Below are 18,660 nucleotides of genomic sequence, written 5' to 3' on the forward strand. Positions count from 1 at the left end.
TTTGAGATCACAATTTCCTTAGGGTTTGGGGATTGTGGGAGTTGTAGCCCAAACATCTGGATAGCACCAGCTTGCCTACAGTCCTAAAGTATAGGATTGCAGCCTTAACTTCTGTCAAGGAAGGCTCAAAGGACATCTCCAGCAAACTTCACCTCAGTGGATTACAGCTAAGTCCAGTGCCACCTAGTGCCTGGACATTATAAAGACTCTTTCAACACAATTGAGGATAAGCAACCCTGCAGATGTTTAAGACCACAACTCCCATAATCCCTCACCATTGGCCATGCTGGCTGGGGCTGATGGGAATTGATGTCCAAAACATCTGGGGGGCACTAGGGTAGGGTAGGCTGCTCTAGACTCTGAGCAGGGAGATGAGTCCTGAAGAACGAGAATTGCTTGTATTAACAAAATGTTAACAGGGCATACCCAACAATCGAACACAGGGACAGAGTTTGACCAAGGCCAGACAATAGGAACTGATAGCTTGAGGTTTTGCAGTGACAGAGTAACACAGACTTCTCCAGCCTGGCCCCCTCTAGATGTGTTGGACTTCAGCTCCCGCAGTCCTCAAGTAGCATGGCTCATACTGGTTGAGGATTATGGGTATTGTAGTCCAACACATCTGGAGGGCACTTGAGGGAGGCTAGAGTAATGTATATAACCGCTCTGGAATTTGTCACTGTGTACTGCAGCTTTCTGACAACATGGTGCCTTACAGTTGTTGGATCACAAGTCCCATCAGCCGCAGTAAATGCCATTCTGGTTAGGGATGATGGGACATGTAGTCCGGGACATCTGAAGAGGTCACCAGGTCTGGGGAAGGCTCTTGTACAGGAAGGAACATGAGAACATAAGAGCCCTGCTGGATCAGACCAAGGGTCCATCTAGTCCAGCATTCTGTTCACACAGTGGCCAACCAGCTGCTTGCAGGAAACCCACAAGCAGGACATGAGTGCGACACCACCCTCCCGACCATGTTCCCATAACGTAAATCTTTACGTAGCCTATTACTGCAAAGAACAGGGATGCAAATGGCATACACAGGCATACTGCCCGACACTGGAGGTAGCACACAGCCATCAGGACTAGGAGCCGCTGACAGCCTTCTCCTCGATGAATTTGTCTAACCCCCTTTTAACATGACACCCATCCATCTACAAACTGGCAACCTTCTACTCCTCGTTTTCTCAGAAACCCTTTAAAATAAACGTTAGAAAGCAAAACCAAAGCACAACACGGCCCTCTTTCCTCCTCCAAAACCCAAAGTCGCCCGCATCGTCGTCGAGGGAAATACCCCTCCCTCCATCCACCAAGACAGGGAGGAATTCGAGGCTGAGCTTCTATTTTATTGCAGAGCGAAGCCGACAGGAGCGTTAAAACGACTCGCGCGCGGGCAAGAAAACCGAAAGCAAGTTTTGCCATCACGTGACGCGGAGGAGGCGGGCGACGTGCTTCGCGGCTGGGGCGACGGAGCTCTTCGAGAAGGAGGCGTCGGAGCGGGCGAGGTGGGTGCTTCGTGGGCAGGGGCAGCGCGGGGAGGGGGACGGTCTTCTTCCGGATGACCAGAGAGGCGAAATCGACGCAGCCCTTCCCGGCTGAGCCTGTCCCCCCGCCCGGCTCTCAGGCGGAGGAGTCTCAGGGTTGGCCTAGCAAGCAGCAATCTTCTCCGCAGCAGTTTGGAAAACATGCAGCGCGATCCTATGTGTGTTTACTCAGAAGTAGGCCCCACTGATTCCAGTGGGATTTAGTCTCTGAAGCTGCAGTCCTGCATTGCACTTACCTGGGAGCTGTCCCGTTGAACTCGAGGGGGCGTACTTCTGACTAGACAGGGATAGGATGGCACAGAAAGTGCGCAAGGGGTGGCAAATGGACAGTCCGGTCCTATGCACGACTATCCCGCGGAAGTCAGCCCCGCCGATTTTAATGGGACTTGATCCCTCTGGCTTGTATCCAATGTTATTGGAACATAAAGCCCATACATTTCAGTGGGGCTACTCTGAGTAGGACTAACTGGCTCTCACCCTGTGACTGTGTCCAGCAGTCTTGTTTCTAGGATCAATAGTGCCCTGGACAAGAAGCACCATAAGTTTGCAGTGATGCCAAGTTGTGCCTGGTAAGGCTGTATCACAGTCGAGCCCTGTTCTGCTGGCTGTTGTCTAGAGCAGGGGTCCCCAACCCGCGGGCCGCGGACCAGGTACCAGTCCGTGGCCTGTTAGGAACCGGGCTGCAGTAAGGGTGTGCGAAACCCCCTTACCTTGGGTCCGCGGGGGTGGGGGCGGCAATCCGTCCCTCCCCACTCCCCCCAGAATCCTCACCACCCCCGGCCGGCTCTGCTCCACGGCAAGTCCATGGAGCTGCTGGCCAGCTCCAGCCGCTGGCGGGCTTCTGGCCGCTGGGACGCAAATGGCATCTGCATAGCGGATGCCATTGGCATCCCTGTTCTTCAAGTAATAGGCTACATAAATCTTTACATAGCCTATTACTGCAAAGAACAGGGATGCAAATGGCGTCCACTATGCAGATGCCATTTGCATCCCAGTGGCCGGAAGTCTGCCAGTGAAACCATCCCCCACCGGTCTGTGGAAAAATTGTCTTCCACAAGACTGGTCCCTGGTGCCAAAAAGGTTGGGGACTGCTGGTCTAGAATAAATGACATCAACCTGAAAATGGAAAAAGAAATGCTAATTTAAAGCTAATTGCTGGAAGGTCATTGTTGCAGGAAGTTCATTTTTGTAGTTAGCACCCGAACGACCTGTAAAATTTTGAAAAAAGGGTTAAAGATACTTTGGGCACAATCCTATCCATGTTTAGTCAGAAAAAAGACATAGTTGGCTGAGGAATGGAAGCTGTAGGGTGTTTGTCTTCCTAAACATGCATAGGATTATCCCCTTAGGATGCAATCCTATATATCTGGGAGTAAGCCCCATTGAATGCAGTAGGATTTACTTCTAAGTAGACATGCATAGAATTTGCATAGACATACATGGGATGTTGGTTCCTTTTTTTCTTTCTTTTTTGACATTGCTGTCTAAAGACAATCAGTAAACATTAAGCTCATCTTGGAACACCCTGCATCTTGGCACCTAGGGCACACACCCAGCTTGCCCACTTCGTTCTCCTAAAGTTACCACTCTGGATTTTGGAAAGCTAACCTTCAGAGTTTGCCCCAGAGCTTGCCCAGCCAGCTCTTTGGTCCAAGGGAGGCTTTCCCAGGTAAGTTTCTATCTCCTATCCAGGCCTGACTTAGCCGACCTGTTGCAGTCTCTCTCAAGTAGCGCTTTTCCACCCCCTATACTGTGATTCATGATGCCACCACTCCCACCTCTCCCCCGCAGGTTAAAGTGAGACATCCACACCCGCCATCCCCTATGGGTAGTCAGAGGCCTCTCATTGTTCCCTGGCTAGTGGAACAGTTGAATGCCCAGCGATACCCCGGGGTGTCATGGCTGAACCCAGAACAGACTCTGTTCCGAGTGTCATGGAAGCATGGGTCCCGGCAGAGCATCAGCTCTGAAGATTTCAAGCCCTTTGAGGTAAAAATGTAGTGTTTCTTTGGTGTACTTATGTGTGTCGCCTCCTACTCCCCCACTGGTTGCTGCACTAACATGTCACTGCTGCTCTTCCCTAATCCAGTGCCCTCCACTGTGTTGGATGACTACCACTCCCATCAGCCCCAGCCAGCATCTGGTGGGTGGAAGCTGTATTTGAATGCATCTGGAGTTCACCAGGTCAGAGAAGGCTGGTCTAGGAAGATGCAGGCAATCTTCTAAGGTCACCTTCCCCAAAGTGGTGCCCTCCAGATGTTTTGGACTACAACTGCCATCATCTCCAGCCAGCAAGCCAGTGGATGGAGATGATGAGGGTTGTAGTCCAAAAAAACTTTGGGGAAGGCTGTTCTAAGGCAGTAGGTACAGATTTTTTAGCATCAGAACTGTAAAATTCTGGTACAGTTTTCCTGGAATAGCTGTCGGATCAAAAAACTTAACTCAAGAGAGAGTTAGATAAATGAATGAAGTTGATGCTCACTGGAATCAAGAAGAGTTCCCCCCAGCAATGTTCATGGGTTCTCTTCCCCACCACAATCAAGGACAGCCACAGCTAAAGATAGGATACAGGGTGCTGTAGTATATTGTCTCTGAAATAGTTTATGGATTCAGTTTTAGGTTTGCTTTGACTCCTGGGATAAAAGGTGGGGGCCAGTCTTTGGAAAGAAACGGAGCGAGAAATGGATGGCAAAGAACTTGGACTCCTTGGAAGAGAAGAGAGGATAGCCATATTTGGGCTAGGCTGGCTGGGCATGATGGGAGTTGTAGTCCAACACAGCCAGAGGGCACCAGGTTGTGGAAGCCTGCTCTTCATCCTTCTTAGAGTGCGGTGCTCAGAATCAGACACAGAGTAGCAGATGGAGGGACACGGAATTGGGTTGGTAGAATCTTGTCAGTACGCTTTGAGATTAACATTTGTGAGCTCTTTGCTTTGCCTGCTCCACTGGTATGGTAACTTTGGCACACACATTTTTTCTTCCTCATCATCAGTGGGTGAGGATCTGCTGATAAACCTAGGATTGATTTGCAGTAGATGGGCAAGTTTTGTGGACTTGTTTTAACAATAGTAACAACAAAAAGGCTCACCCCGCGCTCCAAAATATAAATTAAGGGTGCAGTCCTATGTATCTTTAGATAGTAAAAGGTCCTACAACTCCCAGCATTTCCCAGCCAGCATGGCTGGTTGGGAAATGCTGGGAGTTGTAGGACATGTTTGCACCCTAAACTGCGGAAACTTAAGAAAGCTGGGGAGGGAGGTAGAACCAGGAGTAGATTTTTGTGTGAAACGATTGTAGCTCAGTTCAAGTACTGAAAATTAATCCCTAGGCTGAACATGTGTTCAGAGGCACCCTGCTCCTCACTCCTAAATGTCCCTCTGAGCCACTATTTTGCCCCTGGCTCTGGTTGGTGGACCTTGGGGTTCTAGTAAAAAAACAACAGTGGAACCCACAAGGCTGGCCTGTCCATCCCTGGTGTGGGGCAGGGATGGGCAGAAGGTAGCTCTCCAAGTGTTTGGGACTTCAGATCCCAGAAGCCCCTGCCAGCATGGCCAATGGTCAGGAATGCTGGGAGTTGAAGTCCAAAACATACAAGTGCCTAACGTACACTTGGTTATCAGCATAATTAGCATAGAACATAGAGGGGCACCAGGGTGGCAATTTCCAGAAGGGTCGCTGAGTTAGTCCGTCGCAGCCGTTCTTGTGGCACCTTAAAGACTCACACATTTATTATAGCATAAGGTTTCATGGGCTAGAGTCCACACAAAGCTTAGATGACCTGTGAGTACAGAAGAGAGGGTAAGCATACTCTGGCTTTTCCCATCAGCTGGGGATCTAAAGACTGTGTGTTTGTGTGTTGTGTTTTTAAAGGCAGGGAGACAGATCTGATGCTGCTGCTGAAATTATGTAACTTCAAGAATTGGTACCTAACTGTCTTTGCTTTCCCCTTCCCTCCTGATTCCTTTTGTATCATGTATATTAGATTTTCAGTCTGCAGGAAGGGAGGGCCTGTCTGCTCTTTTAATCTCTGTGCATCACTTAGAAAATGTTAGGTGCTTTATAAGGTGATGAGGATGATGGACTGTTTTTTACTCATTCCAGGCGCAGGAAGGATGACTGTGTTCCAAACTTCCCCAACCTGGTGCCCTTCAGAAGTTTTGGAGAAGTCTCAAACTCCCATCAGCATGGCAAATGGGGATTGTAGTGCAAAACATCTGGAGGTTGCCAACTTGGGAGACGCTGCCTTATTCTATTTAGTGGGGTATTGTTTTCTCTGGTTATGGATTCTATATCCATTAATGTCTGCTATTGTACCATAAAGGAAACATTCTTAAGCCTGTTTGGATATATTTGTCTATTTAAGGGCTCCCTGGATCATGGTACAATCAAACTAGATGATCACACGGCGATGGATAACAATACTTATTTCTCTAGTTCTCATGATAGCATATTGTACCTTTCATCTTGTAGAGCCTTCCCTAACCTCATTCTCTCCAGATGTTTTGGACTAAACCTCCCATCATGCTCAGCCAGCATGGCTAATAGGTGATGATAGGAATTGTAGTCCAAAACATCTGGGGGGCACCAGGTTGGAGAAGACTGTGCTGAACTTCAAGTGTCCAGTAAAGAGACAGTGTGGCGTAGTGGTTAGAGTGTTGGACTAGGACTCAGGAGATCCATGTTCTAGTCCCCATGTGGCCATGACGCTCACTGGTTGACTTTGGGTCAGTTACTGACTCTCAGCCTAACTTACCTCACAGCGTTGTTGTGAGGATAAAATAGAGAGGAGGCGGATCATGTATGCTGCCTTGGGCTCCTTGGATGAAAAGCAGGATATAAATGGAACAAACAAACAAATAAATAAGCATTAAAGGGGGGACTCACAGGGACACAACAAAATGACTTCCCCCCCCACAAAAAGAAACTATACTGTTGAAATCAAGAAAGCTTAGGGTAAAAAACCAGAAATGAATGTTTTGTGTGTAGGACTGTGAAGTTTGTTCAATTCTGGTACTCAAGACAAATTCCTGGGCTCAGAATTCTTTAATTCTAAGTGTATGTCTTTTGCACCTGGCTCTGGCTGGTGGATCCTCGGTGGGTTCTAGTAAAAAAACAAAGTAGATCCCACATGCCTGACCCTGCCCACACCAGGACTGAATGGCCTTCAAGGCCCCCCTCCAACTCTATGATTCTAACATGCACACCTGGTTTTGGGGGGGGCAGGGGGAGCCTTTGGCAGTTAAGCTAATCCAGCTGACACAGTGGAAAGGAAGGAGCTGGTTGCGAGTCCGGCAAATGGGCTGGCTTGATGGGGAAAATGAAATAGGGAGAGAAGCATGCTATGGAGGGGATTAAAAGTCTGCCATGGGGTGGCAAGAATCTGCCATGGAGGAGGCACCTTCCTACCTACCTCACCCCTCTCCTGCCAGGACTGGGCCATTGCCAGAGGCCGCTACCGCCCCGGGGTGGACCAGCGGAGTCCCTCGGAATGGAAGAGAAACTTCCGCTCTGCCCTGAACCGAAAGGACGGGATCAACATGATCGAGGACAACAGTACAGACTCAGAAGATCCCCACAAAGTGTTTGAAATTCTGCCAAACGCTGCACGTAAGGGCATTAGGAACTGAAAGACTGGAGACTTGATGCGGAACTTTTGGTGGAGGGCAAAAAACTCAGGGTGAAGGAGGAGGAGGAACCGTGGGTCAGGCTGAAAGCCTTATTCTGCCTCCCCCATCTTCTTTCGTAGATCTAAATGGCTCTGCTCAGGGGGCAGCAAACGGAGCGAGCGGTGATGGGCCCCCTATTCCGGCTCCAAACATGGGGGCGTATGGAGACAGTTCATCTTCTAGCCAGGTCAGTGCTTCTCCTTCTCACTCACTCCTCTCCCACCAACCATGGAATGGGGAAGTGGAAATGGAAAGAAGAACTAGAGTTGCCAGGGGATTGGGGGCGGGGGTTTGTTACCAGTCAGGATGGGGACTAAGGAAGAAAAAGTGCTGCATCTTCTCCATCCTGTTCTTCAGGACGAAATGCTGGAGAGTGTGCTGAGTTCCCTGGATCTCTCCAGCTCCACCAAAGGTGAGTGACAAGGATCAGAAAGGAATCTAGTAAGGCGTTTGGGAGGACACTGGAGAAATTATTTGCTTGTCTATTTCTTTGTTACATTTAAATCCTGCTTTCCCTCCAAGGAGCCCAAGTCAGCATACATGATCCTCCTCCTCTCCTAACCCACCTCACGACAGCCCTGTGAGGTGGGTTAGGCTGAGAGTCAGTGACTGGGCCCAAAGTCACCCAGTGAGCTTCCTGGCCAAGTGGGAACTAGAACCCGGGTCTCCCCAGCCCAAGTTAGCCCATTTCCTTTTCCATTTTGGAAAAAAATGTTTTCTAAAGTTTGTGTGTGTGTATTGTTTTACACATCTTTCTTTTGCCACAAATGTCCTATTGTCAAATGTGTCTCATTTCAGTGAATGTGTCTCTTGTAGTACTTGCACAAGTTTGTACATGTATCACATTTGGTAACAGCTTTCCAAAATTTCCATGTTGGCTAAAAAAAGGAAATGAGGGGTTGGATCCAGATTTAGGGATGTGCTGAAGGGGACTTTCTTGCCCCTTCCTTCCCACAGCAGCCTTTTTGGCCCCCTGAATATGCTACACAGAGAGTCAGGGGACCCTGCTGAAGCGAGGGCAGGGGAGGGGATCCCCCCAAATCAGGCAGGGGCACCTTCTGTGAGCGGAACCCTTCCGTTAATGGAAGGCAGATCGTGGATCCAACCTGAGATTTCCTGCCCACTCTCCAAAAATCAACCCTCGTTCTGCACTCAGAATCAAGTTTGCAAATTGATTTAATTTGCAAGACTGCTTTTTTATTATAAAAAAGCTCACTTTCCATACATGAGTTTTTGTTGAATTTATAAAGTTTCTTGGAGGTATACAGATAGAGAACACAGGTGCAGGCCGGTGATCGTACATATGGCAGAAGCTCTGCCCCTCCCCAAATACCTTGAATGCTTTTGTAATCACTGCTTATAACCCTTTGAAATGTGTTGGGATAGACCTCTAAACTGAAAGATCTTCTGCTCCAGGTACTACAGGTTGTGAATGAGGAAATGCAAGAAACAGCTCTGGGCAAGAGAGGCGGGGTGGGTAAAACATGGAAATTCAGCTTTCACACCCCTAAAATCTGCTTTTTTTCTAGATGTCTGGAAAGAGTGGTCCCACTGCTTCCCAGCCCCATTATAGCCCACCTTGGTAACTTAGCAGCATTTGCCCAAACACACTAAGCTAATTTTCCCCAACCTGTAGTCCAGATGGTTTGGACTACAACCCCTATCACCCTCAACTGGCACAGCCCTTGGCTGTGGATGATGGGGTTGTAGTCCAAAACACCTCGAGGGAAACAGGTTGAGGAACAGATTGGGGAACATCTAGGGGCCATTCTCCAAGGCATTCTGAATGTTGGCTGGGTGTGTTGGGTATGAAGTGTTCTTTGTGTCTCTTTCTGTCCTGCATGGTTCAATATTTGGTGCTAGGACCAGAAAATCCAGTTTGGTGCGGAAGCCTGTCGCCATCTGACTTCCAACCGGCTCTTGCCACCGTCTCAGTGCCACAGTTGGATCAGATCTTGGGAACCCATGAGTTTGGTGAGCTTCTTAGAGGGGACATTCAAGTCCTCTTGCAGCCAAAGCCCAGATTGCAACTGATAATCCCGATGCATTTCCCCAACAGCCTTCCATGTGGATAATGGGAGTTGTAGTCCACTACATCTGGGAGACACCCGCTTGAGGAAAGCTGATGGGGGTGAACAGAAAAGGCAGATTTCTGGGTTATTTGCAGTTGGTAGGCAAGGGCATCTGACCTGGCATTAGGCCTTTGAAACAAAGGAAGCTTAGGGGAAAACCGGGAGTAGATTTTTTTTGTATGAAAAGACTGTAAGCTTAATTTACATTCTGGAAAGAAATTCCTGGACTGAACACATGGTCAAAGGCACCCTGTTCCTAAGCGATGTGTCCCATCCCACCAAGCCATTACATTAAAGCTGGCTCCAGGTGGTTGCCCTCTGATGTTCTAGTAAAGAAATAAAGTAGGTCCTGTAAGCTGGCAGTCTGCCCACCTGTGATCTGAGGTAGCTTCCTTTGGCAGGGAGTTACAGTGCCTCTAGTCCATGGGTAGGCAACCTGGTGCCCTCCAGATGTTTTTTACTACAGCTCCCATCAGCCTTGCCAATAGTCAGTGCTTATACGATTTGTAGTCCAACACATCTGCAGGGTGCCAGGTTGGGGAAAATTGCCCTGTAATCACTTTCTTTCCTGAGATCAGGAAGGAGGAGTCCTGTGTGCCTGTCTCATTCCAGCCCATTCCTTCCAAAAGACCCAGAGAGCTTTGGCTTTTAGCAGCACCCATCCCAATAATTCATGAGTTGGTTATTCTCCCAGAAATTCCCAAACTTTGGCCTTAGGCTCCTATCCTGGATCCACTTCGGTGTGGGTCTTGAGTATCAACATTTTGCGTTGGCCTTTTTCTCCTCTGCAATGTTCCATTTTCAGTGCTAGGAGCAGAAAATACAGTATGCCTGCCCCCATCCAGTGTGGAACCCGTTCCATCCTCAGGCGTGGCATCACCATTGCTCTTAGAGACAAACATGTTCGGTAAGCTTCCTGGATCTAGAGGAAATAGGGGCTGCCGCAGCGGGGGGGGAGAGGGGGCTGCACCTCGAGCAGTAGAATCTAGTATGTAAAGCAGGGGTGGGGAGCTAAAGGCCTGGGGGAGCCAGAAGCCCACACCCCCTTCCCCCAGCCCTGTCCCCTGCCCTCTTCTCTCCAACCACCGATTGTTTGGTGGTTTCCCAGCTTTTGTGCTATTTTCTCCCACTCTGAAAGGTTGAAATGCCTCTTCTAAGGCATAGTTACTGGTTTTAAGGGAGAGTTTAAGCTAAAATATGCTGGTATTTTTGGCCGCATCCCCTTTGCCTTCAGTCCCACCCACCACTGGAATGCAGCCCCCCGAGAGCTTTCCCAAAATTGAATTTGGCCCTTGGCTGAAAGAGGCTCCCCATCCCTGATGTAAAGCAGCGATAGGCAGCATGGGCCCTCTGTAATGTCCGCCCATCGTGGCAGTTGTTGAGGGGGGAGGAGCCTGAGGATGCTCCCTTTTACAGAGTCAGACCAGAGGGCCCATCTCGCTCAGTAGTGCCAGCATCACTGGGGGTGGGATAGAACCTTTGGCCCTCTGGAAGTTGTTGGACTAGAACTCCGATCATCCCTGAGCGTTGTTCATGGTGGCTGAGACTGATGGGACAGTCTCAGGGGGCAGTCTCTCACCATCTGAGGGGCTGCAGGGCCTGGAAAAAGGATAAGTCTGCACCTGGGTCCTGCCCCTCCCCCCGCCAAACTCTCCTCTCTTCTCTTCAGACACCGATTTTGAGGTACAGATCTTTTATCGGGGTCGTCTGGTCTTCACCAGTATCTTCAGTAACGTCCGGGGCCTGTGCTTTGTGCCTCCTGGCTCCCCTGGCCAGTATCCCGATTTAGCGGATGTGGTACTGCCTGACCCGACTACTTTGAACGACCAGGTGCAGGTGTCTTACACACAACGCCTTCTGCGAGGGGTGGCTCCTGGGGTGATCCTCCGTATCGAGGGAACAGCGCTGTGTGGCACTCGCCGAGGCCCTTGCCATGTCTACTGGAGCCAGTCTGAGTTGCCTGCAGATGGGATGTTGTCTGGAGAGCTACCAAAGGAACACTTGGGCCCCATCTACAACCTGCAGCAGTTTGTGCAAGGTATGCCAACATCCCTCCTGCCCATCCCATCAGGGCCCCTGCCTGGGGTTCTGCTTACATCACCTTTGCCCCAGTCACCTGAGATCTGGAGTGAGGAAGGAGAATCAGCTGGGAAGGGCTATGTTCAATTTACCTCTCTGGTCACTGGGGGGCACTTTTGCCACAGGTGTTTGTTCCCCTTCTGCCCTCACTGGAGAGGCAGGAGGCTCACCCACCAATTTAAATACAAGTCTTGAGAGTAGTGATTTTGCATGGGTTTTAGAAATGAAAGCTGGGTGGGAACCACTATTTCTGAGGTCATGTTCCATAGATAGTGGGGAACTTGGGGGGGGGGGGGCTTCCTAAATCTTAGATCCGCCTTCCTCAGCCTGGTGCCCTTGAGATATTGTGGACATCAGCTTTTATCACTTCCTGCCTGCATGGTCAGGAATCCTGGGAGCTATCATCCAAAACATCTGGAAGGCCCTGGGTTGCCTACCCCTGTCTTCGCTCATCATAGCTATAGAGCTCTTGCAGAATCTTGGGATTTGAAATATGGTTCTTACATTAGGCTCGTACCAAATTTGCGGGGATCTCGGTGGGTGCGTGACTTTAGCAAGCAAACACTACTCACTGCTGCAGTGGGTCACATTAAAGGGTTCGAGACTACATAAAGAGCAATCAAGATCCAGCCATCACCTGGGGGAACAAGGTGGGGCAAGAGAATATGAAGGAAATAGCTCTCTTTCTTTCTCCTCTCAGAACTGATTGGATACACTGAGGGACGGAATGGCTCCCCTGACTACACTCTGTGGTTATGCTTTGGGGAGGACTGGCCTGACACCAACCGTACGTGGAAGAAAAAACTGATCATGGTACAAGTAAGTGCTGGTCCCCTTTCATGCTGCTAAACACATAAATATGCACACCTGCCTTCCGAACTACTTCTCCCAATTCCTGACTTGTTAAGCCAGGGGCAACTTGTGCCCCTCCAGATGTTTTGGCTTACAACTCCCATCAACCTTAGGCAGCATAGCCAGTGGTGAAGGATGCTGGGAGTTGTAGGCCAAAACACCTGGAGAGCCACAAGTTGCCCACCCCAGTCCTAAGCAAACCTAATTTTTTATTTCCCATTCTCTACTATTGGCCATGCTGGCTGGGAATTATGGAAGATGCCGTCGAACACATCTGGAGAGCATTAGGGTGTGAAAGTCTGCTCTAGAACAAGGATGGGGAGCCTACAGCCCTCCAGATGTTGCTAGACTACAACTCCCATCATCCCTGACCCTTGGCCATGCTAGCTGGGTCTAATGGGAATTGGAGCCCAAAAAGATTTGGAGGGCCACAGGTTCCCCAACGCTGCCCAAAAATCAGGTAGGTTGTGCCACTTGATGTTAAACATTAAACTAGTATTAGCCATGGCAATGAGCCCTTTCTTGGAGAGTATTTCCAATTTACAAAAGGTCAGATGCTGCGCCTACAGGTAGAGCTTTTCGCTTGGCTTACAGCTCTGCATATGTCCTTGCATTCTATCCTTGCTAATATTGTTACCTGGAGTCTCATTGTAGATGGCACAACACAATCCAAAGCTGAACCTGGACAAAACTGAATTTACTTGTTTTTCTAGTAAAACCAGTTCGGGATAATTCACTTCAAATAAAATAGGGAACAAAGGCTTGTAGCAATTAATTTGTTGTACCCTAAGCTTTTGTGGACTAGAGACAGTCTGATGAGATGCATGAAGTGTTATCCTCAACTGGCAAATTATTTGTATTCCGGGGTGCAGAACCTCTTTCAGCCTGAGGGCCAAATTCCATTTTGGAAAAGCTCGGGGGGGGGGGGGGGGATTCCAGTCGTGGGTGGGGCTGAAGATAAAAGGGGCAGGGCCAAACCCCACCAAAAATACCAGCACCTTTTAGCCGAAAGCTGTTCCTGCCTGTAATGAAGCCTTAAGAGAGGCATTTCAACCTTTTGGGATGAGGGTGGGCGATAGGGAACTGCACAAAAGCTAGCAAACTCCCAAACCATCCAGGGGAAAGGGGTGAGGCCAGAGAAAGGGCTGTCTGGGGAACAACTGGAGGCCACTGGGCTGCCTGTCCCAGCCACAGGCTGTGGAACAAAGTGATGCAGTATCAGGGAGGAATGAAACGGAGAAGAACAGCTGTTTTCCTGCCCTCCAGGTCATCCCCAAGGCTTTAGAGGCTCTCCACGAGATGAGCAAGGCTTATGGGGCGTCCTCGTTAAACGGAGGCGAGCCAGACCTGAGGATTTCAGACTCACTCCAACAATCCCGCTTTTTGGAGCAGCTGCGAGAACTGGAAGAGAGGATGGAGGTGCAGTATGGCAACTAGCCACACAACATGTCTGCTCCCCCCCCCCCAATTTCACTGACAGACAGACTCCTCCCTCTTTCTCCAGACACCTTTGAATTCTTCTGGGCTGCAGCGGAATGGCATTTCCCCCCCTTGCCTTTCCCGAGAGGGGGTGCATACGGACAGCTCAGATGCAGCCCCTTCTGCAGCAATGGTCGCTGTTCCCTTGTATACATCTTCCATTGGGGCAGCTGATTGGCTCAGTTGGGTTGAGTGAGCATTTATGATATGCTGAGGACAAGTCAAATGTAAAAAAACCCAAAAAATGGCTTCAGAGCTTTCCTTTTTCTATCCTTGTTAATACTGCTACCTGCAGTTTCATCGTAAATGGCGCAACACAATCAGGAGTGGAACCTGGACAAAACTGAATTCATCTGGCCTTTCTGGTAAAGCCTGCTTTGCGTAGCCCTACTCATGCTTATCATGAATAATACTTTTTTGTGTGTTTGCAGTCTTGGTGTGTTATTTGACTTTGAGGTCTTTGTATCCACAGTGAGCCTGATGTAAGGGCTCACTGGCTTTAAAAAACCACCACCCGTATTCCTTGATGTGCCCAGTTCTTTCTTTTGCTGGCACCAAGACTTCAGTTCAAGGTTTTGCCTCATTCTCAATTCTGCCAATATTGTTTTTACTAAGGAGCATGGGATGACATGGCAAGAGTAACTAAGGAAATATATATATAGATATAATAAATAAACAAACAAACAAAACATCTCTCTCTCACACACATATGTGTTTGTAGATAGACAGATACACACACACATACAGTCAGGGCCAGAAATATTGGAACAAGGATAACTGTTTTGGCAGTTGGCCTCTGTACACCACCACATTGAAGTTGAAAGGAAACACCCAGATGGGAGTGAAGGCAGGACTTTCAGCTGTAATTCAAGGAGTGTGACAAAAGTGGGGCACTAACCATTCAGGAAGTACAGCCAGTGGCATACACACACACCCATCGTTGGTGGCTCATAAGTAATGGAACGAATGGCTGACAAGCAGCTGCATGACCAGGTGTGGCCTGTTTCCTGGGTACCCCATTACCAATCAAGCAGATAAAAGGCCTGGAAGTGGTTCTGAGTGTTACATTTGCATTTGGTAGCTGTTCACTGGAACCCCCAACATGAGCTCCAAAGAGGTGTCCGTGCGAGTGAAGGAGGCCATCATTAGGCTGAGGAAACAAAATAAACCCATCAGAGAGATGGCAAAAACAGTGGGAGTGGCCAACACAACAGTTTGGAACATCCTGAAAAAGAAGCAATTAACTGGCACGCTCAGCAACAGCAAAAGGCCTGGAAGACCACGGAAGACAACTAAAGTGGATGACTGCAGAATTCTGGTCATGGTGAAGAGGAACCCTTTCACAACATCTAGCCAGGTCAAGAACGCTCTTGCGGAGGTAGGCATGTCATTGTCAACATCTACAGTCAAGAGACAGCTTTATGAATGTAAATGCAGAGGCTTCACAAAAAGGTGCAAACCACTGGTAATGCTCAAGAACAGACAGGCCAGATTAGCCTTTGCCAGCAAACACCTAAAAAAGCCTGCCCACTTCTGGAATAAGATTCTTTGGACTGATGTAACCAAGATTAACTTGTACCAGAATGATGGGAAGAGAAAAGTATGGAGAAGGAAAGGAACAGCTCATGATCCAAAGCATACCACATAATCTGTCAAACATGGTGGAGGCAGTGTTATGGCATGGGCATGTATGGCTGCCAATGGAACCGGGTCACTGGTGTTTCTTGATGACCTGACTGAGGAGAAAAGCAGCAGGATGAATTCTGAAGTGTATAGGGCTATACTTTCTGCTCAGATTCAGCCGACTGCTGCCAAACTGATAGGACGCTGCTTCATATTGCAGATGGATAATGACCCAAAACATACAGCAAAAGCTACCTGAGTTTCTCAAGGCAAAGAAGTGGGATGTTCTTCAATGGCCAAGTCAGTCACCTGATCTCAACCCAATAGAGCATGCTTTTCACTTACTGAAGACAAGACTGAAGGCAGAAAGACCCAACAAGCAGCAGGTGAAGGCAACTGCAGTAAAGGCCTGGCAAAGCATCTCAAGGGAGGAAACTCAGCATTTGGCCATGTCCATGGGTTCCAGACTTCAGGCAGTCATTGACTGCAAAGGATTTTCATCCTGGTATTAAAGGTGATCCTTAAGTTTGAAACGATGTTGGTTTGTTCCATTACTTATGAGCCCCCAACGATGGGTGTGTGTGTATGCCACTGGCTGTCCTTCCTGAATGGTTAGTGCTCCACTTTTGTCAAACCCCTTGAATTACAGCTGAAAGTCCTGACTTCACTCCCATCTGGGTGTTTCCTTTCAACTTCAATGTGGTGGTGTACAGAGGCCAACTGCCAAAACAGTTATCCTTGTTCCAATATTTCTGGCCCTGACTGTATGTGTGTGTGTATCTATCTACAAACACATATGTGTAGGCGCGCGCGCGCGCACACACACACACACACACACACACGGTTACAGCTTGATCAACAGCTATTTACACCTTACCCCAATTCCTCAGATGTGCATCCTAAGCCCAGGCATCTGTGGGACATTGGTGTCTACAGAATGGTAGAGCTGGAGGGGGCTTGTAGGCTATCTAGTCCAGGGCTGTTGAACCTCTTTCAGCCCATGGGCCAAATGCCATTTTGGAGAAGCTCTCAGGGGCTGCATTCCAGTGGCGGGCAGGGCCAAAGGCAAAAGAGGCAGAGCCAAAAACACCATCTTTTCACTTAAAGCTCTTCCTACCATTAACTAAGCCTTAGCAGAAGGATTGCAACCTTTTAGAATGGGGGTGTGGGGGAGACTGCACAAAAGCTCAGAAAACACTAATCCATCAGGGGGAAGGGGACGTGGCCTTCTGGAGAACCCCAGAGGGCTGGATTCAGCCCATGGGCCTGTGGTTCTGCACCCCTAATCTCGTCCAATGTCTTGTACAATGCAGGAAATCCAGAGCTAGACTGTCCCCAGTAACTAGCTGTCCAGCCTCCACCTCAGGACATCCAGTGAGAGAGCCCATCACCCTTCTAGGTTGTTGGTTCCATGGTCAAACTGCTCTTATTGTCAAGAGGTTTTGCTTAATGTTCAACCAAAATCTTCCCTCCTGTAACTTCAGTCTAGATCTAGTCCTGCCTACTACGGCAGCAGAGAACAGGTCTCTGTCCCCTTCTATGTGATGGCCCTTCAGATCTTTGTAGATCGCTACCATGTTTGCCCTCCTCAGTCTTCTCCAACTTTAAACATACCCAAGTTCCTTTAAGCTTTCCTCGCAGGGCTGGTTTTATGTACTGCTGACCAGCTTCCTTGCCCTCTTCTGAACCCATTCCATCAGGCCTCCATCAGGTAGCAGATCACATGATTAGACTCAGGGATGATTTATGAGATGGGGAGCACATTAACCGGGAGCTGTATGCACTAACAATTTAGTGAAAAGTTAGAGCAGTCTGAATTTCTCCGCAACAGATGTCGTCACCGATCCATTGCCAACCAGCCCCTCTTGAAAAGCTGCATTTTCTGAAACTCCCTTTACTCCCGACTTTTTTTTTACTGAAAGCAGCTCCTTAGCGGTTTCCCATGTTCCCCCCGCATTAAATCCTGGGTATGCCTCTGACTTGGCAGTGATGTGGTCAAGGGGGTGGGATGCCCCATTTCCCGAATAGGTTTCTCCCATTGAGAAAATCCCCAGGAGTGCAGCAGAAACCCCTCACTTACCACTCATTGACCTTAGCTAGCCTGTTTTTAATCTTTAACATATCCTCCCTTCTGTGCATATTTACTCAGAAGAAAGAAAGAAATCTTGCTTCCCTGCAGTGAAAGTGTCAGGATCTGCTCAGTCTGGGAAGCTCTGCAGCTCCACATGGGGGCCAGACAAAGAAAGCAGCATTTGCAGGATCAGGCCCTGAGCCTGCAGGTAGCTCCAGGTCCTCTAATGCAGACCAGCTGGGAGCCTCAGGGAGCCCTATAAAGAGCTTCCTCCTCCTTTCAAACACAAGTCATTGTGGTGTCAGCATCATGCTTGAGTTGCTTGTTCCTGATCTTTGCAATGCCTTATCAGTTCTTGATCCCTGCCTGTTTGCTTTTGCCTCTGGCCCTGCCACACTTTGTTTGGGTCTGACCCTTGCTCAGGGAACCTCTGCTCTCTGACCACCTCCATCCCTCCTGGTCCCGGTGTTCTCACCAAGGATGCCTGCCACCCACGCCCAACCTGACAGAAAGGGTAAAAGGCTAAATGCTATTGCAGTGTTGTGCTTCTTTGATGTTATGTGGTTTCTCTGATGTAAAGTCCTTTCTCTATTCCTTCCCTGCTTTATCATGGGGGTGTGGGGTGTGTGTGGAAGCAATAGGCAAAAGTGCACATGCAGGGAAAAGGGGGTGAGGGCAATAACTCTGCAGCAGATTCCTGGAATGCGATGAAATTGGGGTTGGGGGGAGCCTTCGGATTCTGCACTGGAGAACTGGGGATTTTGGCTTCTGTAGGGAAATCTGCACACATGGGGAAAATTAGTTGCTCTCCATTCATAATGTAGTAGCAAGGGGGAGCCTGGACAGGGGCAGGAAACAAGCCTCTCTCATTGGCTGAGCAGCCTCTGCCAGTTTGGTGACCTTGAGTTCTACTCCCCCCACCCCAGCCAGAAGAATGTTCTTTTCAAGTGCGGTGTGACCCCTGAAAACCAGATTTTAACTCAGCTTATCTTACTTCCTGTGTCCCCGACGGACCAAAGCCGATTCCATGAAAATCCAGGTAATGCTCCAACACACTTCTCATTCCGTTGTCACTGAGATCCCCCCGCTGGTGTCCCCACAAAAGCAACCTTGGGCCCCAGGGTTCATGGAGAGGCATGTGGAAAATGGAAGCAAGGAGACTCCAGCAGAGGGAACCCCTGCATGGCTGACTGCTGGGCTGAACAGGCTTCTGGCCCTGCTCTGAGGTGACCGCTCAAATCGGAGCCTTCATATAATGCAATGACAGAGCTGTCT

General features: G+C 49.0%; 1 protein-coding gene across 5 annotated transcripts; it reads left to right on the forward strand.

Moving 5' to 3' along the window:
• The first annotated feature begins 1,455 nt into the window (after positions 1–1,455).
• IRF3 (interferon regulatory factor 3) lies at positions 1,456–18,449 on the forward strand. Of its 5 annotated transcripts, none has more exons than XM_084804951.1 (10): positions 1,456–1,505; positions 3,336–3,533; positions 6,973–7,150; positions 7,290–7,396; positions 7,567–7,621; positions 9,073–9,183; positions 10,087–10,188; positions 10,951–11,319; positions 12,061–12,179; positions 18,312–18,449. In XM_084804951.1, exons 2-10 carry the CDS (start codon positions 3,369–3,371, stop codon positions 18,348–18,350), a joined length of 1,245 nt encoding a protein of 414 aa, XP_084661077.1. In that variant the 5' UTR covers positions 1,456–1,505; positions 3,336–3,368; the 3' UTR covers positions 18,351–18,449. The 5 variants fall into 5 exon arrangements, with proteins under 5 accessions (XP_084661077.1, XP_084661078.1, XP_084661075.1 ...); XM_084804952.1 differs by lacking the exons at positions 9,073–9,183; positions 18,312–18,449 and adding exons at positions 3,035–3,213; positions 13,479–14,279; XM_084804949.1 differs by lacking the exon at positions 18,312–18,449 and adding an exon at positions 13,479–14,279.
• Positions 18,450–18,660: the final 211 nt, after the last annotated feature.

The sequence above is a fragment of the Heloderma suspectum genome, chromosome 6, assembly GCF_057233095.1.
Source record: "Heloderma suspectum isolate Gila_16-S chromosome 6, 16-S_ref, whole genome shotgun sequence".
Classification (NCBI taxonomy): Eukaryota; Metazoa; Chordata; class Lepidosauria; order Squamata; family Helodermatidae; genus Heloderma; species Heloderma suspectum.